We start from the raw sequence: 21,008 nt of genomic DNA on the forward strand, positions 1-21,008 counted from the left end.
TTGAAATACAGTAGTAGTATTTCCTAGAAACTATTGTGCTCTCTTCATTTCTCGAACAATTAGACTGTCCGAAAATTTAAAATACAATTAAGTGTACAAAATAGAAATTCTTGTATTACATAGGCAGAAGACACCAGGAGTAGCTGAAGTTGATAAATATTTATACAAACTGTCATATATTCAACCTATTATACTATCCATTAAACCCAAGTCCAACGATGATGGAAACGGAATGCGCTCTCCCTCACTATTCGCACCATGTCAGGTTTCCCACGATCAAGTATTTACCAGGAAGATTCCCAGCGGAGGGCGCTAGGTACGTGATTTTTTTGCTGCGTTGGTTACACATCAAAATAAGGGCGTGTTTCAGAGGCATATTCGAAAGCATAGTTGCATTAAGAAAGGTGTGTTTTTCGGGTCCATACCTTTCGAAGTTGATATCAGTAACCCAGATGAAGCCAGCAATATTACTAACAGAGACAAGAAAAAGAGAAAAATCAAAGGGAATTTCATTCCTCATTTCCAAATTAATTAGTTTTGGAGCCTGAAAAAGTCTCAGTTTTCTTTTAGTGACAAATTGAGCATTAAACCATATTCGATGAAAGTTGTATTTAAGCAACAAACGAGGAAATTGGTGTACCTGGACATGATTTCATCTGGTTCTTTAGCAAATGAGACAGCTAAAACGAGATGGTGCAAGTCTTGGTTGACAATGACAGGAGCCACTCTTAAACGATCTGAGACTGGTTCAGCACCAACTGGCAGAGCAGAGCGTGGGGCTTGGGGTCCACCACCAATACGATAGATTAACAAATCACTGAAATTGGCTGTATTCGAATGAGGGGAAAGATCGTTCACAGGGCCGTAGAAGTACTCCTGCAAAGGGCAACTCAGAGGAGGAACACAAAAATAGAAATAATGCTGGTAATGTAGAGACGCATACACGTATTCTAGAACCCCTGGCCTTCTGACGGACTTTTGCATTTCGCGAGACTACACCACCAGACTTCTGAAGCTTCACCACATCTACATTAGCTTTGCCTTTCAAAACATCCCTAAGCATGCTCCACAGCTTTTCCTGAACAATCGTTCAAGTGCCGAAAAGAAGCAAGAAGAAATTATATCACAAGTAAGACATTGATGTACAAGGCAAGGAACGCTTTCAGACAGCCCAAAAAAGAACACGTTCAAGAGGCACGCTCATACCAGCAAAAAAACAGATACCTGACCCAAAACCAGAACAACTGTGGCGTTGAATGCATCAATTGCATGCAGCAGCAACTGCCAAGGGGAGAAAAAGGTTATAAAATCACCATTCCTGCAGCTCTAGATTATAATTGAAAAATTATTAAATCAAATACCTCATAACCAACACCCTCGATCCACCCCATGGTATTAATCACCATGCCCGCAGCTCTAGATTCAACATTTCCAGCAAACCGTCCTTCCAAAACTTGAGCAAGCTCCTTAACCAATACCTTGTACAGCTCTACATTGGCACTACCAAGCACCAAATCCAATCAGGTAAGGACTTACAATTGATAAAATTTGCACTTTTCAAAAAGCAACGAGTGAATACTAGGAAACTGAGAACCATTAAGTACAGTGGATATATTCAGTGGAAAAGAGCCAACTTTATTACCTAGGAGTCACATGGCCATGAAAGTAAACTAGAGGCATATCAAGAGGAATTCCCTCCACCGGATCAATAGGCAGCTCAACTGGGGTTGCAGCTATACACCCAGGTTTTGTTATAGAACCTTGGCCTATGTCTAAATCTACAAAGGTAGGTTTCCATCCCTGTTTAGCTGCCCAGCTCAGAAGCATTCTTGACAATGTACTCTTTCCAGAATCCGTAGGTCCTACGACAATGACCCGTGGTCCCTGAAGAAACAGGCCCACAAGATTCAGTTCATACTTGCAATAGAGAAACCTTTGTCCAATCGTTCTAGTTATCATGGTGCACAGAGACCACTGTCATTGGAAGGTGATTACTATTTCCTTGGGAATTAACACATTAAACAAATGCCATAAGAGCAGAACATCTGGTGTTTTCTTCTTCAAATATCCTGTTGGCCATCAACGCGACAAACCAGAATTTGTTTCATTTTATCATGAAAAAACATTCCTTTACAGGATTAAATTGAAATGCTGCAAAGAGCAGAGCATTGTGAAGTAGTGGCAAACCCTTTCATCTTCCATGCAATCATTTACTCATCTCAGCTCAACAAGATATCAGCGCATCATCATGTGGATACAGCACAAGGAAACCCTTCATATCCTCCATACAAAAGTTCAAATCCTTCTCAATTATAGAAGTATTAGCAGAACACTCACACTTTTTAGAACTTAGAAGTGATAATCAAATATGCAAGATACAAGTACAGGTAACATTGATGAGGTAGCATCATCAGCTTTTGCACGGTTTCTTCTAGCATCCAGCACAGCATGCACATTGATGTAGCTGATCATGGGCGTCTGTGTACACACAGAAAAACAGTCAAACCATACAGCTAATGTGTACAAACATTCCGCGGTTTAAGCATGATATAACTTTCATTACCTCATCAGCCGTGTAATCAGTTTAAGTAGTACCATCAATTTCAATTGTAGCGCCATACCATGTAAAAACCTGATTCGGTCAATAACGGAAATGCATACAATAATCTAAGCATAATCCCTTTTTCAGCTCCACATCGTAATGTGAATGGTTTTTAAATTGGACTAATTTTCCTCAGAGTTAGGTTTCAAATTGCGAAATCGAAGACAAAAATTGTCATGTAATTGAACATAAAAAAAATACTACGACTTTTCGCAATTACATACAGCAAATTTGTGGCCTGGAGGAAACGAGAGGCGAATCTCCGGCGGAATCTCCGTTCCAAATTGGGACCGACTTCGACTCTCAACTCACACTCTTTGTCAAGCTACCTGGCGGAGCCGCCGTAAGCCATTCAAAGCAGTTTAGGTGTATCTATTAAAGATCATTTAAATGGACTCTAAATTATCAAATTATAGGCCTATTAATCACTAAAATTGAATTACACTATGAGGTAAAATATTGTTGTAGGAGTAGAGTATTAATTTAAAAATAAATAATTATTATAATAATTAAATTAGATAATAAATTATCTATTAGATTGACAGTTTTACCAAGCTTTATCATTAGGATTAGGACTATTATTATTATAAATTATTATATTATTTAGTTCATATAATAATGTTATATAGTTGCATATTTTTTAAAGTTAATTATCAATTAATATATTAATATTTGGTTATTAGAAGATTAACATTTATAAAAAAAATATCATTAAAAGTTTGACATGATATTTCTCATTGCACTCAACTCTAAACCCAGCCGGTCTGGATCACCTACAACTTTTCCTACAACATCACCTACTCCACCCCTCACAAACATAAGTAATGGACCCACCATCATATTTTATGTTTGTGAGGGGTGGAATAGAGGATGTTGTAGGAAAAGTTATAGGTGATCCGGAGTGAAAGCCAACACCACTCGAGTGAGGCCATCGCGACCTTGATTGCCACGATCGGCTCGTAAACACCTCGACGACCAAAAATGAAAAGATATAGGCATTCTTGTCTCATAAATATCATATTCGCTTCGCTTAACCTCAACATATTCCCCTCTAATAGGATTTAAAAATTGTGATAGGCTGGTTCTATAAAAGTCATAACCCTTTGTCACTGTCATTGATCATGTGTGTCACCAAAGTGCTAATTTGAGACAAATAGAAAATAATTGCATTGCAAAACGAGTGGAAAACGTGTTTCAACTGATGACTAGTTTCTTATTTTTGGTCATCAAGAATACTGTAGACGTAGTATAAAATACCAGATCCCTTTAGAACGCAGTTAATTTTAAAAATTACTTCGCCCATCAAAATGGAAGATAAGAAAGAGACATAGAGAGATGTAGACAAAATCTACAACCCATCAAAAAGGACAAACCTAAAGCTGTGTCAAAGGGAGCCACCTTAAAAACTCCAAAACATAATCCTCTCTCATCTTGACCCATTTGTCCCAGTAGCACAAGCTTACCCACCATTTCTTCAATCAAATCAATAAATTCCAGAAAGAAAAAGGGGCCTTCTAGCCTGCCCATTTTGCCCCCTCACCCTCAACACAGATCCATGTGACATGCCGTCGACTCAGGTCACAACGGTTCATTTATTCGTAAATCTAACACAAAATTAAGAGCCCGGGGGCCGAGCTCTTGGTACCCTAAAAGTAATAGGCCTTCGAGATCAAGAGATTCAATCAAATGATCGTCTAAACGCACTTAAGCATATAGTATTAGTATGCTAATAATTGATACAGCCTTTGGATCTATGTTTTAAGAACAATTGAAGTTTTAGACTAAATCATAAGTAGAGCTAAGATTTATTCATAGACAATTCAAACACATTCACAATTTGATCAAGGCAGAATTTGCCTTTGCACAATACTGTTTTTTTCCTTACATTATAGTATGCAAGAACATGTTCATTTCAATGGGACCATAGACTAAGCATAAATCATAGGCTCTCATGTTTCGAAGCATCCAAGTTTGAATCGACGTTGCGCGTTTATCTACTGTAAACAACAGTAAAAATCAAGCCTAAACAGAAGCAATAACTGTGATGGGAAGTTGAACTTTATGGTGGCCCCTTCCCAGACAAACTCTAAACACACTATGCAATAAGAATTAATCACATCAGGTTTCTCTCGAGTCGATAGGCCTACCACGAAAAGGAACTCCCCCTCACGTCTCTCTCTCCGTTGGGTAGTTCCCCAGTTGCTCCATCTGCCAGCTTTCATGAGGCGCAACGTGGTCATCAAAAGGGGCGTGCTGCTGCAAATTCAAAATCGTACCAACTTGTTCAAGAAAACATTACACTAAGTACAATTCAAGAATGAACAGAACAAGCTGTGGTGATGATATTAGTCTATCCTGTTACTTGCTACAATTTGAACACAAATACGGGATCCATTTACTGGAAACGAGGGCTTACACAGGTTATTTACAAACTACAATTGCTCGTGAGACATTACCTCCATTTTTGTTAGCAGCTCTTCAGCGGTAGGAGCTGAAAGAACTATGTGCCTAGCAGCTTGTTTTATGAAGCCTTCTTCAACACCTTTATCGAATAACGCAAGCAAAGGGTCGTAGTAGCCATCAACGTTGAGCAAGCCAACCTGTAGTCCGCATCAAAAGTAAATAACTGGAAACATGGATATAATCATCCCACAAGACGATGGAAAAGATGAATCACCGGCTTTTTATGGATCCCAAGCTGTGCCCAAGTTATCATCTCGAGTAACTCCTCCATCGTCCCATAGCCTCCTAAGAAGTTCAAGCAAACGGAATACGCTGCTCAGCAAGTACAAAACTAAGAATCAAAACGAAACAAAGCTTCCGTTTTATACCAGGAAGAGCGATAAACGCTTCAGCCTCACGAGCCATATCAGCCTTCCTTTCGTGCATGTCAGAAACGATCCTCACTTCCCCAACAGTCTCTCCTGATATCTGTCGAGTGCAAGACTTAATCGAGATTATAACTACATCACCAGCATTATCAAAGATGGCACCAAAATCCAACTAAATTTGAGCTAACCACATATACGAAACCAAGATAGAGATTCAAACATCGTCCCAATTCAAGAGGACACCAACTTCCTCAAGGCACTTAGTGATACAACTAACTACAAATGCAGACAAGACTCAACCAGGACTTGAGGCCCAACTCAAGAAGACATCAACTTCATCAAGGCCATTAAGGGACAAATGTGTTAGTAATACGAGTAGCTACGAATGCAGATGAAACTCAAAGATGGTGAAATAGAATCTTGAACACATACCTCAACAGGAACAAGCGCTTTAGGGATAACTCTGCACATTCAAGCAACAAATGCAGTCAGATTAGGCCAAGTAAACAAGTCTGTAAACCCGGATTTCGGGCCAAGAAAATCAGTCATCTAAAACCCTTACCCAAGAACATGGCAACCACCATCATAAACTCTCTGTGACAATAGTCCCATTAGCCCTACACTCCCACCTCCATAAACCAAGTTTATTTTCCTCTTCACCTGCATTCACAATCACATTTTTACACACAATAATCCATATTTTGCATAATCAAATTCCCATATATAAACAACAAACAACAAAATAACATAATCAAGAACAGTTCACATGTAACATCATGAACACACACAGACACAGCTCAATCCCAAAAAAACACTCAAAGTCAATACTTTTGCCAACCATGATTAAGGTTTCAATCCAAGATTGACTTTATAATTGCAATAAAAACAGGTAAGAACAAACAGAGACACACACACAGACATACCAGTTCATTCCCCAAGTCAATAGCTGCATCACTGAAGACTTGTCTGTGGCCTGGATTACTCCCACAGAAGACACATATTTTCTTGAACTTGTTGACGTTTCTAAAATTGAGTTCCATTCCAATTCAAATGCTCTCACAATCCCACAAAATCCAATCTTTAATAATGTGAGAGCTAAAAGATAACAAAAGAAAATGACCCTTCTCCTATATGGAGTATCTCTCTCACTCACTAACTCCTATAAATATACAAGATACTAAACTAAGCCCATATCTCAATACACACGAAATAGACAAAACAAGCCTAAAGTAATAAAGAATCAGAGAAAAATGGAAAAGGAAAAGAAAAAAGACAATCTGGGTATTTCTTGATTTTACTGAATAAAGAAGCCCAATAAATCAAAAAAGGTTCTTCAGACGTGTGTGTGTTTATTAATTTTTTTTTTTCCTTTTTTTTTTTTTTGCAAAAACCTTTTATTAATGATTAAAGAAAACACTGGGTAGCCCACATACTCTATATATGTCGGCATCTGAAATTTAAACCAATCCAAATTGCGTGTGAGATTTATACTCGTCATATATATTAATCGTGTATAAAATTTTAAATAAGATTTGAATGCATCAAGAATCCAATCTTCGACACATTATAGTTGAACCTACTTCCTTTAATATCTTATAATATATATTTTAAAAATTTGCTGCGATCATATTATTTGAATTGGTCTGCCTAGAATCGGATAAATTTTATGAAAGATTATTTAATAAAAATAACAGTAGCACATGAAAGTCAAACATAGCTAAAATAGTTTTATGTTAGTACAATTGGACAAACAACCTTTAATGTTTAATTTTACACAAGTAGTGCATGTTATAAATTTAAATTACATGAATGAAATATTTTTCATCTAAAAAATGCCTTTTTAAAAAATTATAATTATAGATGACTAATCGAATTGATTTCTCGCTTCTTGGGAAGCAAAAAACAATTTTAACTCTTTAAAATTTAGTGATTAATGTGACCTTTTATATGATTGTGACTAAAGAGAATATTATCGTATATGTTTTATTCACTAGATTGTGTTTCTAATGGATCTCATATTTAGGCCAAGTCAGCCATTCTCTGTTTTTCTGGACAAGATAGGGTTGCACACTAGATTCATGGATTTGGGAAGTAAAGTTAAGATTGTTGTCTCCAATTTCATTCGATTAATATTGGAAAATTTTGAATCAATAAAATATTATAAAAATATATTGACGGGTCCTAATTGAGGTCCCATTAATTCTTCCCTACGGCTCTACCCATACCGACTCATTGTCTCTCTCAAAAGTAATCTTAATATTTTGTGTTACAAAATAAATTTATAACATGGATAAAAATAATTTCAAAATATTTATAAATATTGAATATGAATTTTTAATATCAATGTTGATGATACAAAATTTTCTTTTAAACGGGTCCACGTTGCGTAGTTTATTCATTTAAATTTAAATTATTCAATCGAATGCTTGATTAGTTTTATTCCAGATTGCATCACTCACATTTGGACAAATTTCATTTTTGTTGTAATTTTTTACTAATATAAATTAGTAAGTTAATTATGTGTTATCTCTATTGCATGATACGAAAATAATAGAATGCATTTATAATTTAGAATGAACTATAAAAACAGTCATCTACGCGCTGATTCTAGTATTACATAATCAACACTATGCATTCCAATACCATCAATCTGATTTAATTGGTTAAGAAAAAGAAACTCGGCACCTTGTATTCACTGTATAAAATAAAATGAACACTTAAACCAGATTATGATTTTAGGGAGCAATAAATCAACAAATTCAACAAATAAAATAAGTTACCGTACTTGTTTGAACGCAAATGAGGAAACTCACCGGTTTGTTTGTGATGTGGAAGCATAAAATTAACAATAAATCTATGTGACCAAATTTTGTACAACCAAAAACTAGTTTATTTAAAAAAAAAAATAAGTTTATTTATGCATTTAATTAAAGTATATGGATGCATATATAGTACATGGAAATTGTATTGTGGTCACATATTTATGATTTATGTATAATTTTTTTTTATTTTTTTAGAACCATAAATGTAATTAGTGCATATTTTTATTCAAATTTTTAAAAAAAATAGGAAGAAAATTCAAATATAAAATAAAATATGAGGTGAATAAGTCTTTTTAACTTGTCCACTTACTATATTTATTATTTTAATATATAATCAATACATCAAATTATTAATATAGCCTTATTTTGATTGTACAAAATTTGGTTGTTTATCATCACAATAAAATTAGATAAAAAAACTGAGTATAAGCAAGAATTGCATTGAGAGAATCTGGGGGTGCAGTGGTTAGATTTGTAAGAAAAATTAGGACAATAGTTTAGTCATAAAATTTAATAAAGATACTTTTGACAATTTAATTTTATTTCTTATTTATAATTTGTAACAATCTTAATTTTATTTCTTATTTTTAATTTGCTATACCAAACATCAATATGACATAGCTATTTAAGAGGTTCATTTAGGAGCACTCAAATCCTTACAGCTGTTGGTGGAACACTACCGTTATGACTTATGAGGTTCTCCAAAATTGAAAAATGTAATACCAAAATTGCAAAGTTATAGTAGGAGATATATAAGCTTCACAATTACTAACAAAGATGATATCTATAGAATTAAAAAAAACTCCAGTCTCCAACTAATAAAGACCGATTATAAATAAGATAATAATAACATATTTCGATAGTCTTCCAGAAGAGAAAAAATTCTCTAGTCCATACACACCACATGGCAATCTTATTTGGTATACCTCACTAATAAAATCTTGCCAAATGAAAATATGTAGCATACATGGCAAATGATTTTAATGACATAATATCATGTTTTAAGGAAAGTTTTATTATTCCCATATATAAAATGATTATCATATTGTACTAAAATGATAGTCATATTGGACCACCAATTTTTTAATTGAGACTATTATTCTTTTATATTGACATGTATAAATTATATTTATTTATTTGATGGGAATTTTTATCTTTTTCTTTATCGATATATACATAAATGATAGTATTATATTAGCATCGCACACAATAAGTTTATTACTCTATGAATGGCTGTACAACGTAGTTCTATTTTTTATTTTACCATTACACATAAAATATATAATGATCATATGTTAAGTTAAAATATTGATTAAGGTAGTTAATAATAATAAAATAATCTAATGAATTTTATACGATAGAAATATATGATTAAATTTCAATATGACTTTAAAGAAACATCAACTATAAATCTAAGAATAAAACTTTACTAGTCGTAAATACGCCGTCTTTAATTTATAGTTACTTAACTGTAAAAATAATTATAAAATAATGAAGATAAAAATATTATATATATATATAAAAGATATAATCAATAAATTGTAAATATAGTGAAGAATATATTTACTTGAATGGCAGACGACTTTTTTAATAGAAATGTTACAATTAATTAATAATTTAACGTATAATGTGTACATATGGTTTGTGTATATTAAATATGGAAATTATAAAAGTTTGACAAAATACATTCTTAGGTCCTTATACTTTAGTCAAAATATTCATAGGATCCTTATATAATTTTTTCGTTTTAATAGGTCCTTATACTTTTCACAATAATTTTATCAGGTCCTCGTACATATTTTCGTTTTAGTAGGACCTTATACTTTTATCATAACTTTCATTAGGTGATTTAGGTCCTTGTACAATCTTTTATTTTAGGGACTATTTTACATTTATCTTGGATAATAATCTAAATTTAATTAAACTTAATGAACTTTTTAATATTCCATTATTTAACTTAGCATAGTCTATAAAGATAATATCATCTTGTTATCCAATAATCTCAATAAGTTGTAGAGAATAATAAAAAGATTAACCGTGATGATTGAAGATTAAAATCGAATTATTTTTAGAATAACTATCCGAATTTTCTATTGATTATTTATATTTATATTGAAAGATATGTTTCCCTGAATATTTATAATCATAAGATAAGTTAAATAATAAAATTAAAAGGTTCATTAAATTTAATTAAATATAAATTATTATCTAAAATAAAAGTGAAAGAATATCTTAAAAATAAAAAATTGCATAAGGACCTAATAAAAGTTATAATCAAAGTTTAAGGATCTACTAAAACGAAAAAATTGTACGAGGATATGATGAAATTTATCAGAAAGATATAAGGACCTATTAAAACGAAAAAATTGTACGAGGACTTAATTAACATTTTGATTAAAGTATAAGGATCTAAGAATGTGTTTTGCCTAAAAGTTTCCTTAAAACATCATATTATGCCTTATAATCATTTGGCCGTGTATACTACACATTTTCACCTGGCAAGATTTTATTAGTGAGGCATACCAAATAAGATTGTCATGTGTGGACTAGGGAATTTTTTCTCCTTCCGAAACAAGTACTCCCTCCGTTCCCTCATAGTTGAGGCGGAACTTTTCGGCACAGAGTTTAAGAAATGAATGTTGAGTGTGTTAAATAAATAGATTAAAAAGTAAGAAAGAGAAAAAGGTAGAGAGAATAAAGTAAAAAGTGAATAAAGTAGAGAGAATAAAGTAAGAGAGAGTAAAGTAAGAGAGAGGAAAAAATTATTATATATGGAAATGACTCAACTATGAGGGAACTTCTCGAAATGGAAAAATGACTAACTATGAAGGAACGGAGAGAGTATCTTTTAGGATTTTCCATGGATTTGAAACTTTGTTTTCCACTCTATAAATATACAAAGTTAATAACATCATGTTATATTGTTATGGTCTCGTGGTCTCGTGGATGTTTGTATATTATGTTCAAAGTTAATAACATCATGTTATGTTTTATGATTTCTTGATTTTTTTGTTATATATTTTTCGGTTTTATGTTTTTTAGTTTTTTAAAAATCTTATAATATTCGGTTTAGTTTGGTTTTTTTATTTCGGTTCGATTTCAATTTTTACATAATTCAGTTTTTCGTTTTCGGTTCGGTTTGAGCAAAAAATTAAACTAAAACCCGAATGCTCACTCCTACTAAAAAGGGATAGAGAAAAGGTAAAAGGAATAACAGACAATGTTGCCTAACTGACTACCAAGACTTGCGGAAAAGCTAAAAGGGTAGAAGAACAAAAGCAAAATGTAACAAAAAAGCAAAAAGGTGGTCCCACTCGCAGATTGAGACATTATCTTCTCTATCACGTAACAAAAGAAAAGGAAATCAAAGACTCCATGGATGAAAACTTAAATTCAGACCTGTAAACTCAGATCTAAAATCGAAATCTACTCACGAACACAAAATCATGTAGAAATTGGCAACTACGTAAACTGGCTAACGTGAAAGGTGACAAAAATAAAACAAAGCAGAAATCTCATGCATTTTCGAAGGAAATAAACGATTGAGACTTGTGGAAAGTTACAAAAATACTATATCTAATTAGCTAGGCGAAATCAAGCAAGAGGTGAATGTACTCACACTATTCAAGTTAATGAAAATTTTATAGTTCGAAATAAACAAATGTACACTAGATCTGAGAGGACTACCTGCATTTGTTCAATCAAGAGGTGAATGTACTCACACTATTCAAGTTAATGAAAATTTTATAGTTCGAAATAAACAAATGTACACTAGATCTGAGAGGACTACCTGCATTTGTTCAATCGCCTGACATGGCGCCTCTAGCACGTCAAATGTAAATTTCATTTAGTATTTATGTTCTTAATGTTATAGTTCTAATATGTTGCTGTATATTGCTTTATTAATAATTGTTGTTTGTCACAATTTCACAGGTGGTCTCCTATTACTTAGACAAGACTACCTACATATGTTCGATCGTGGAGCATCAAAGGTAATACTATTTAATTACTTAGACAAGACTACCTACATACGTTCGATCGCCAGGCATGGTGCCTCAAAGGTAATACTATTCCATTGAGTCTTCATGTTCTAAAATTTATAGTTCTATTCTATTGTTGTGTATTGTATTATTAATAATTGTTGTTTTTCACAATTTCAGACGGGGTCTTCTATTCCTAGGACAGGACTATCTGCTGATGTACGATCGCCTGGGATGGCGTATACACTTGTTGGTTTTAGTATTCCCTTTCTGAGCTACTTAGCTTAGTTCAGTTCAATTTCGTTCCACAATAAAAGTTTTATTTTGTCATTTTCATTCGTCTCACAATAAAAGTCTTATTTCAATTTTATGATAAGTATGCTACACATTCTACTAACTTATTCAACTAACATTTTATTATAAAACCACTATATATATAGGGGAGTGTTATGGTGCCTTACTAACTAGATCTGTTAGATCTAGTTATTGATGCATGAGATTTGATTTGTAGGAATAGAGTCCAGATTACATACAAGAGTTCTAGATATTGTTTGTCAGGGGTAATTATGTCATTTTACTATACTTGAAACTAAATCAGATTTGGTATATTCCACTAATTTGGGTGCGATTTATATTCAGAATTCCATTTTGAATTAGACTACGTTTTCTCTCCCCCACTCCCATTAGCTCTATCTCTCCAACCGACTCTATCTCTCCATTACTCCATTCCCAAAACCTAAAAAAATGCAATTAATGCAATGTATATTATTAAACCAAGCAATCTGGAATTATAATTCGTAACACATAACAAAACCTAGCAAAAAATAAATTGAAAACTAAATTGCAGAATGAGCATATGCTGATGATTTGCAATTGCCGACCTAGAATTGAGAATTAAATTGTAGAACGTCAGGATGACAATTTCCACAGTTAAAAACTAAATTGTGGATGGCGGATATGCAATTGTCGACCCATTAGACAATCAATACAATAAATGTAACCAAGCAAACTGATATATGAAATCAAATCTCCACGATAGATGACATCAGTTTCGTAAACGGAAGTATGTTATGTAAATTAAAGATTGAAGACGGATTGCAGTGGGAGAGAATGCGATTATACAAAAGAGATGGTAAACATGATTATGTGAAGATGTGTCGTGAATTGAGTAGTGAGAAAAATTAAAATCCGAATTAAGGATACCAAATAACTGCCAAATTTGTGACTTTCCCGTACCCTTTTCACGCTGAAAACAAATATTTTAAACTGTCCACGTTGCATAATTTATGCATTTAAATTTAAATTACTCAGTCGAATCCTTCATTAATTTTATATCAGATTGGGCATCACTCACACTTGGACAAATTTCATCTTTGCTGGAACTTTTTAATACTCCTAAATTAGTAAGTTGATTACGCGTTATGCTGTAAATGATACGAAAATAATAGAATGCATTTACTATAATTTATTGTTTCTTTACTTTTTAGGGGCAAGTGGTGTATATGAAGCTCTCATTCCACAGACATATACTACAATGCCATCCATTTTTTAAAAAAAAAACTACTAAGACTTTAAAACCTCATTTAAATAAATACTTATATATAGTCTTAGTTGATTCACATGTCTCTAATTCGGCGGTTTGTAGGCCCCAAATTTTGCGCCACCAATTTCTACCAGAATTTTGCCTCGAATCTCTCCAGCCAAGCAAATAGTAGGAGCAAAAACAAAATTCAATTCAATATAAACAATTACATTTCTGGAAGACCAATTCAAATTGGGTGGTTTATATTTTCAAGAAAAGCCTCCTCAATTTCATCCTGAGGCTTTTCTTGCTCTAGAAATTTGAATTTGTATGCAAAATCTATCTTTGTTGAGAAAAAAGATTCGATTTTGATTGAAACCCAATTTGTATTTCATGGCGGGTGTGTTTGAATTGTGAAGGGCGTCGATCGTTTCTCCGATTCTTGCTGTAAAATTTTGATGAATCTTGATTTCAGCGAAGAAGACTGGCTTGTGAACATAGATTTTGTTCCCAGGCCTTTGATTCTGCCTGTTGGAAACAAGTCGTTTTGCTTCTCTATTCCAAGAGATAGATGGGATAAGGAGTTTTATAAATTGAAGGGTGGATAATAATCTCTTCCTTGATTTTGGTTGAAAATTGGGATCTTTGGGATTGAATTGTTGAGATTAGGTTTTGAAGATGATGGATTCTTCAAGGGGTTCTACTCTGTCATCCAATGTGACTGGATTTGCAGGAGCAGCTTCTGCTCACAGAGAGGCCAAGTATATGGATACCGTTCCTGTGTATGTAAAGGAGCTGATTGCTGGTGGGGCAGCTGGTGGATTTGCTAAGACTGCCGTTGCCCCGTTGGAACGAACTAAAATCCTTTTGCAGGTGGTGAATTGTTTGTTGCTGCTGATTTAGTTGGTTGAATGTTTGGTTGTGCATATTGAATTGTGAAGGCATGATTTAGTAAGAGGTCTTTTTATGTGGATTTTGATGTTATAATCTTATATATTCGTGTAGTTGGTTTTGGTAAATGTCTGTTTCTATTGTTGAGATGACTCTGGTGTGGCTGCATTAGTTTTTAGCCATTCATAAGGATTGAATGATCATTGCAATGAACAGTTGATGCAATGCCTTGCAAATTGCATGGTGAACTGGATTTTTTGTACAGTTGATAGGAAGTTTCATATGACTGAATTATCTAGAAATCTCATTTTAGAGAGTTATATAGGTTTGAATTGTTAGTAATTCAACATCTAGAATTTGGGGCAGTTTATCAAATTATACTACTCATCCAAGGTTTCTGAATGTGCTTAAAAGTGTTTGGGTGTCAGTTTGTTTCTTGCTTGTTGCAGTTGCTCGATGCCACCACCATCTCTGCGTCTCTTGCATCCTAGTCTTTTTTTTTCTGGTCACTAGTCTAGGTCTAATAATCTTCGTTGCATTATGATAGGAAGCTACCATATCTTATTTCATATTCACATTAGAAAACAGATATGTTGCTTGAACTTTTACTCATTTCTAATTCTGTTCCTCATTGCTCTTCTAGACTAGAACACAAGGTTTTCATTCGCTAGGGGTTTACCCAACATTGAAGAAGCTACTGAAGCACGAAGGTGTAGCAGGATTTTACAAGTAAGCTTTTCAAGCCATTAATTTTGAGTTGTTGTCTGTTTATCATCACTGGCTTATCCGTTTGGCTTATTATTCTTCGTTCTTTTTCCGTTTTCTCGTGATCCAGAGGGAATGGAGCAAGTGTACTTAGGATTGTACCCTATGCAGCATTACATTTCATGGCCTACGAGCAGTATCGTTCACGAATATTGGATAACTACTCGGCCTTGGGAACGGGGCCCGTTGTGGATCTTTTAGCTGGCTCGGCTGCTGGTGGTACTGCAGTTTTATGCACTTATCCCCTAGATTTGGCTCGCACCAAACTTGCGTACCAGGTTTGCATTTGAATTTCTCTTTTTAGAATTGATATTCAAGATTCAACAATAAATCATTGAAATGTGTAGTAGTTCAACTTTAAGCAGTTGCACACATAAATACATAAATTTTCTGCCTCTTATATTATGTGTGGTTGAATCGTTGTTTGCTATCCCTATTTTTTAGGTTGTAGACACAAGAGGAAATTTGCAGCGCGGAACGAGGCAGTCTAATGCAAATCCTTCTTACACTGGAATTGGAGATGTATTCAAGAGAGTCTACACAGAAGGGGGAGTCCGTGGTCTCTACCGAGGCATAGGTAAACGTTGAATTTGATTGCTCTATTTGATCTTATACTATTTCATTGACATTGTGAATTGTTTAGAGTATTGTATGTTATCCATATTCTTCCTGAAGTCCAAAGAATTACTTTGTGCAGGTCCCACGCTTATAGGTATTCTTCCATACGCTGGCCTGAAATTTTACGTCTACGAGGAGCTCAAAAGGCGTGTCCCTGAAGAACACCAGAAGACAATTGTTATGCGGCTATCTTGTGGAGCTATAGCTGGTGTCCTTGGACAAACTTTGACGTACCCGCTAGATGTTGTAAGGAGGCAGATGCAGGTATTGGGCCATCCATTATTTCTCTTGAGTGCGTTTACTTTAATCGGTAGTTTAGATAAATAAAATCAGTATAGGCTAAACAGCCACATACTTCGATGGATTGAGCATCTTCGAACTTGTTTAATCGACTAACCCTTCAAATACTCGATTGCATTTATTATGAATCTAACCCGTGACCCAAAGTGGCATTATCTTTGATCATTATACTACATGTTACTTACGAAATAATGATGGAGATAATCTGCCCGATGTCCTAAGACTGCTAATCCCGAGTCATTCCAGGTCGAGCATCTGCAGCCTTCATCGCAAGGTGGTCACATGTATAAGAGCACGTGGGAGGGGCTCGCTTCCATTGTCCGTAATCACGGTTGGAGACAGTTGTTCGCTGGCCTAAGCATCAATTATATCAAGGTAACTTGTGATTTTGAGTTCTTTCACCCGTTTCTTCCTTTATCGTATAGTGGAAACAGAAAGACCAGCCCCGATAGACACAAATCTTGATATTCACAATTTGTGATCATTACTGGTTTCTAACTTACCGAACACTCGAGCCATAAGTCTTGTAGCTTAGTAGTATTTGCCACGTTTCTATTGCCTACACATTATTTACATCATGGTAACGTATGTTCACGAGTTCTTAGACTAGTCCTGATAGTCACAAATCTTGAGATTCACACTGAGATCATTATTGGTTGCTAACTTATCGAACGCGAGCCATATATGTCCCATTTCTTAGTACCCCGTATTTGTCACGATTCTATGATGATTAACTGTGGTCCAACCCCGTATCCCCCACCCAACTTTATCAGACACGAAGAAACAAGCTAGTTTTATGTGCTAAGATCTTGCTGGTTGACCCTTTCCTGCAGGTTGTACCATCTGTTGCTATTGGTTTCACTGTTTACGACGCAATGAAGATTCGGTTGCAGATTCCTCCTCGTCAGAAATCGAGCGCGACTGCATCTGCATAAGCTTGCTCTACTTCATTTACTAGCTAACGTTAAATAGAGGAGGTGCAGCTCTTTTGATAAAAAGCGCTATGTGCTTAGGTTAGTTTATGAACTTGTTGAAGTTTGAACTCATCATATTCGATTATTAAATAAATCTTTGGTCCCATATATATTGATCAGGAAATCTTTTTATTTATTATTATTATTTTTTAATCTTATCTTATAATTGATCAACTAATGAAGCCAAGCCAGGAAAACAAAAGGCACAAAGACAACAATTGTGAAAAATGTATAGAGATGAAGCAAAGACAACAGGTTCAATAGCAAAATAAAGAAGATACAATTGATTGAACTTCCACCAAGAATGCACAGTAATACGATTAACTCTTGGCCTCCAACTAAACTAATGTAAGAACAAGAACATATACGAATCAAATCAAACATGATGATATGCACGAAGGTTTGTGTACTAGGAGGCCAAGGCAACAAGAAATCCAATCAGAACTGTTATGCTTACACCTAAAGGAATCCTAACTGGTCTACAATGTCTTGTAAATCCTCACCCCAATCTGATGTGTTAGCTACCAACTCTTCAACCTCTATATCCGACAAGCGATCAGCTGGAAGGACTTCTTCTGCCTCGTCTCCAACAATAAGGTCATCACTCAGGAACTCCTCCCACATATTGGTCATGTCATTCATGCTTGTGTAACCAGTCAAGGGGTCTGGGTCTGTCTCAGTCGAAAGGCCCTTCAAATCCGTGCTTGATCCATCCTCCATCGCAGAAGAGAAAAGACTCTCCACCTTCAGTTGAATACCTGCAAGCTCTTCCTGCTCGTCCCTTACATAGTTCAGACTACTTCCTGTGGAAACAGTCGCAACTTCCTGCAGATTCTCGACACTAGGACTCATGCTTATTCTCCTCTTCTGGCCTATCTCAATGCTCTTCTTGCTATTCCCATATTTGTCCACGTATTGCTGAACGAAAGCCGGGCTCTTGAAAGCTTTAGCAAGAAAGGTCAGCATCTGCTGCTGTTTCTTCTCTGTATTTTGAAGCCTTTCTTCCATTGCCGTGACTAGCTGCCTTGAGCTAAGCTGCTGTTGCTTGAGCTTCACAATCTCCGACATTAAAATATTCCTGTCTCGTCTCAACCTATCGAGCTCTTCCTCAATCCCATATTGCCCCAACTCCACACAAGCTCCCCCGGCTTGTTGAGCCACCACGCCTTGCATCACGTTCCTCCTCCTCCTGATGGTCTTCAAGAGATGCTTCTGCCCTCCCAGAAACCCCTCATTAGCAAATTCCCATCTATCGGGATCGACTTTTCTAAAACCCTGCATATACCCACATTTTAGTTCAACACTTAGAACTCATGTCAACTAAAGGTGATTGCCTAGGAACAGTGCAAACAACCAACAGCCGTCTCTTCCAGAAACAGCTAACATGCCAGAACCACCATTACTGCAATCAGAGGAGCTCATCAGGATTTGTGCTATGCATCAAAATCGCAAATTCACGCATTGATAAACAAGCCAATTTAAATCATGTCACAGAATTTGACATCTAATTGTAAACAGATTAGGTATTCATTAATGATTCAATACATAACCCAGCCAACGCAAATTTCAATTAAAATCAAAAGCAATCAATTTCCCCAAAATGCGAAATCAACAAGCCCTAAAACTTAAACTCAATAGAGACTTACATAAGTGTTAAGCTGGCGGACGAAGCTGGAGAAATTGCTGTGCTTGAAGTATTTAGGAAGCAGATGAGTGGAGAATTTGTGATAATCCCACACGATGAAGCTGTTCTTGGCCTTGCTCCACGAAATCACCGCATCAGTTGAAGGATCCTCCACCATTTCATAAGTCTTGGTCAGGAACGGAGGAGGCCCCACCTCGTGCAGCCCCTCCATCGGCTGGGGAGAAGAGGATGAAGAAGACGATGAAATCCCATTCTCATCCTCCACCTTCACCTTCACACCTTCCATTCACCACAAATTGATATCTTCAAAAACTCACTCTGTAGATCACTCTTTCAGTTGTCGAAAATTGAAGAGAGAGGAGAGACCGGAGTTATATATGGTTAAAATCAGAAGGTTCTAGAGACTGCCAGCTGGAAATATTTCTTTTTTGTAAATTTTTTATGAACCTTTTTATTATTTTATTACAAATAGTTGTAATTGTAGCAAAATATCTGGTGCAACAGTAATTATCTGCAAACTTCTCGAGATTTATAGAAATATTAAGAAAATTCTTCAGATTAATGGATGGATTGTTGAGACTGTACAAATTAGAATATAGGAGTAATTAATTTGATGAAACAAGTTTATTACTACTACTATAATTCTAAATATACTTTAATTTACTCAGCTGCTTGTTTTACATTTTCTTTTCTAATAAAACATATGGATTAGGTATGGAGATTAATAGTACTACAATTTATAGTACTTGCTATTAAGTATTTAAATACACTCAATTTTGTAATGAAAAAGGATTATTTGGTTAATAGGAAAAGTTAGAGATACTGTAATTCCATTAAACATGTTTTTATTTTTGAGTATGATATTGTATCAATGGCCCATTCATTCAATTAATGGCTATTGGGCCAGACTGAATTTTGTCTAAATACTATATTTAATTGGGCCTCAGGAATTATGTGATTCTTTTATAAATACTCCATACAATGCGGGTATTATTCATTACATAAATTATGTATTCCCTCCGTTCCATAGTAATAGAGTCATTTTGCAATTGCTCACAGGGGCTTAGCGCAGTTAGTTCTAGAGGAGCAGATATTGCTACAAGGAGCTGGGTCCGAATCTCACTAGCGTGTGGGAGCTTCCATCTCTCAGGCACAAGTGTGAGGCCTTGAGAGATGGGCTCCTGTCAGGACAGTGGGTTGAAGGCCTCCTCTCTAACGGGCCGCTGTGTACCCTGATTGCAATTTTGGTACGTTCCATAATAGTAGAGTCATTTACTTTTTTAGTAAAAGTCAACACATTTTTCCACACCTACTTTACTTTCTCTTACTTTATTCTCTCTCTACATCTCTCTACTTTTTTCATTTCCTACTTTATTCTTCATTTACTTAACTTACCTAACTCAACTTTTTCTTAACCTCCATGCTGAAAAGAAATGTCTCAACTACTATGGAACGAACGGAGGAAGTAATTTAGTAATACGGGTATCAATCATAAATCATGTCCAGGATGTAGCACATTTCCGCATACACATAAATTTTAGTACTAGTAATTTGGAAGAATTTCAATACCTAATTCTTAAAGTTTGTATGAACCAACCAATAATAACTGACTGTCACACAGCAGTATTATACTCACCAAACTGACACTCTGCATTAAAAGGAGTACTATATACCGTTGCAATAAGTAAGTTGCGATTTAATTACGACCAATGTTGCTTTCGCTGATGTAACCCGTGTCTCATTTGGGGCCCACAAATCAATGTCGTTTAATAGTCTTATTAACTTATTACTGTCTAATTCTTAATTTTATCCTACACAATTTTCACAAACTAATGTAGAGTTCGATTTAAAAGCAATTGATTCGGCAATTCAAAGTACTTTGATTAAGTTAAAACTAAAATTGCTAAGTTTTGAAATTGATCTAAGCCATGACAAAAAAAAAATTAAAATAAAATAAAATTGTTGGATATACTAGTGTCCTTGTACATGCTTATAGTTATACACACATAATCATATATAAGTACTCCCTCCATCTCATATTTGGAGTCACTTATTGTT

General features: G+C 34.9%; 4 protein-coding genes across 11 annotated transcripts; 1 reads left to right on the plus strand and 3 right to left on the minus strand.

The window, feature by feature from the left end:
- Positions 1-65: 65 nt before the first annotated feature.
- On the minus strand, positions 66-2,978 carry LOC125190686 (protein CLP1 homolog). Of its 7 annotated transcripts, none has more exons than XM_089058893.1 (9): positions 2,564-2,978; positions 2,188-2,478; positions 1,643-1,884; positions 1,362-1,500; positions 1,207-1,281; positions 944-1,078; positions 641-876; positions 426-470; positions 66-332 (listed from the first exon to the last, which is right to left on the minus strand). In XM_089058893.1, the coding sequence occupies exons 2-9, from the start codon at positions 2,200-2,202 to the stop codon at positions 248-250; spliced, it is 972 nt and encodes a 323-aa protein (XP_088915019.1). In that variant the 5' UTR covers positions 2,203-2,478; positions 2,564-2,978; the 3' UTR covers positions 66-247. The 7 variants fall into 7 exon arrangements, with proteins under 7 accessions (XP_088915019.1, XP_088915021.1, XP_088915017.1 ...); XM_089058895.1 differs by having other exon boundaries at positions 2,338-2,478; positions 2,564-2,977; XM_089058891.1 differs by having other exon boundaries at positions 1,643-2,069; positions 2,564-2,977.
- A 1,406-nt stretch (positions 2,979-4,384) lies between these two features.
- Positions 4,385-6,717, minus strand: LOG8 (Putative lysine decarboxylase family protein). Of its 2 annotated transcripts, none has more exons than XM_048083286.2 (7): positions 6,357-6,717; positions 5,996-6,093; positions 5,866-5,896; positions 5,434-5,533; positions 5,280-5,350; positions 5,059-5,202; positions 4,385-4,855 (listed from the first exon to the last, which is right to left on the minus strand). In XM_048083286.2, exons 1-7 carry the CDS (start codon positions 6,471-6,473, stop codon positions 4,769-4,771), a joined length of 648 nt encoding a protein of 215 aa, XP_047939243.1. In that variant the 5' UTR covers positions 6,474-6,717; the 3' UTR covers positions 4,385-4,768. The 2 variants fall into 2 exon arrangements, with proteins under 2 accessions (XP_047939243.1, XP_047939242.1); XM_048083285.2 differs by having other exon boundaries at positions 4,385-4,858; positions 6,357-6,711.
- A 7,196-nt stretch (positions 6,718-13,913) lies between these two features.
- On the plus strand, positions 13,914-17,415 carry LOC125188247 (mitochondrial carrier protein CoAc1-like). The gene is made up of 7 exons (XM_048085013.2): positions 13,914-14,630; positions 15,292-15,377; positions 15,484-15,691; positions 15,858-15,990; positions 16,111-16,295; positions 16,578-16,706; positions 17,165-17,415. The coding sequence occupies exons 1-7, from the start codon at positions 14,436-14,438 to the stop codon at positions 17,264-17,266; spliced, it is 1,038 nt and encodes a 345-aa protein (XP_047940970.1). The 5' UTR covers positions 13,914-14,435; the 3' UTR covers positions 17,267-17,415.
- Positions 17,416-17,543: 128 nt separating this feature from the next.
- Positions 17,544-19,299, minus strand: HSFA2 (heat shock transcription factor A2). Its single transcript, XM_048085011.2, has 2 exons — positions 18,952-19,299; positions 17,544-18,580 (listed from the first exon to the last, which is right to left on the minus strand). The coding sequence occupies exons 1-2, from the start codon at positions 19,234-19,236 to the stop codon at positions 17,765-17,767; spliced, it is 1,101 nt and encodes a 366-aa protein (XP_047940968.1). The 5' UTR covers positions 19,237-19,299; the 3' UTR covers positions 17,544-17,764.
- Positions 19,300-21,008: the final 1,709 nt, after the last annotated feature.

The sequence above is a fragment of the Salvia hispanica genome, chromosome 5 (genome assembly GCF_029641045.1).
Source record: "Salvia hispanica isolate PSC_SH4W2 chromosome 5, Shi_PSC_v1, whole genome shotgun sequence".
Lineage (NCBI taxonomy): Eukaryota > Viridiplantae > Streptophyta > Magnoliopsida > Lamiales > Lamiaceae > Salvia > Salvia hispanica.

What these genes read in the sequence shown, in the direction of transcription:
- HSFA2 (XM_048085011.2), bottom strand. Translation starts at nt 19,236, where the DNA reads ATGGAAGGTGTGAAGGTGAAGGTGGAGGATGAGAATGGGATTTCATCG. An exon ending in TCCGCCAGCTTAACACTTAT is followed by an intron (nt 18,581 to 18,951) that starts GTAAGTCTCTAT and finishes GGGTATATGCAG; the next exon opens with GGTTTTAGAAAAGTCGATCC.
- LOC125188247 (XM_048085013.2), top strand. Translation starts at nt 14,436, where the DNA reads ATGATGGATTCTTCAAGGGGTTCTACTCTGTCATCCAATGTGACTGGA. An exon ending in GCACCAAACTTGCGTACCAG is followed by an intron (nt 15,692 to 15,857) that starts GTTTGCATTTGA and finishes CCTATTTTTTAG; the next exon opens with GTTGTAGACACAAGAGGAAA. An exon ending in TAAGCATCAATTATATCAAG is followed by an intron (nt 16,707 to 17,164) that starts GTAACTTGTGAT and finishes CCTTTCCTGCAG; the next exon opens with GTTGTACCATCTGTTGCTAT.
- LOC125190686 (XM_089058891.1), bottom strand. Translation starts at nt 1,959, where the DNA reads ATGATAACTAGAACGATTGGACAAAGGTTTCTCTATTGCAAGTATGAA. An exon ending in CATGGCCATGTGACTCCTAG is followed by an intron (nt 1,501 to 1,642) that starts GTAATAAAGTTG and finishes GGTGCTTGGTAG; the next exon opens with TGCCAATGTAGAGCTGTACA. An exon ending in CCAGATGAAATCATGTCCAG is followed by an intron (nt 471 to 640) that starts GTACACCAATTT and finishes TGTCTCTGTTAG; the next exon opens with TAATATTGCTGGCTTCATCT.
- LOG8 (XM_048083285.2), bottom strand. Translation starts at nt 6,473, where the DNA reads ATGGAACTCAATTTTAGAAACGTCAACAAGTTCAAGAAAATATGTGTC. An exon ending in GGTGGTTGCCATGTTCTTGG is followed by an intron (nt 5,897 to 5,995) that starts GTAAGGGTTTTA and finishes TTGAATGTGCAG; the next exon opens with AGTTATCCCTAAAGCGCTTG. An exon ending in AAGCGCTTGTTCCTGTTGAG is followed by an intron (nt 5,534 to 5,865) that starts GTATGTGTTCAA and finishes TGCACTCGACAG; the next exon opens with ATATCAGGAGAGACTGTTGG.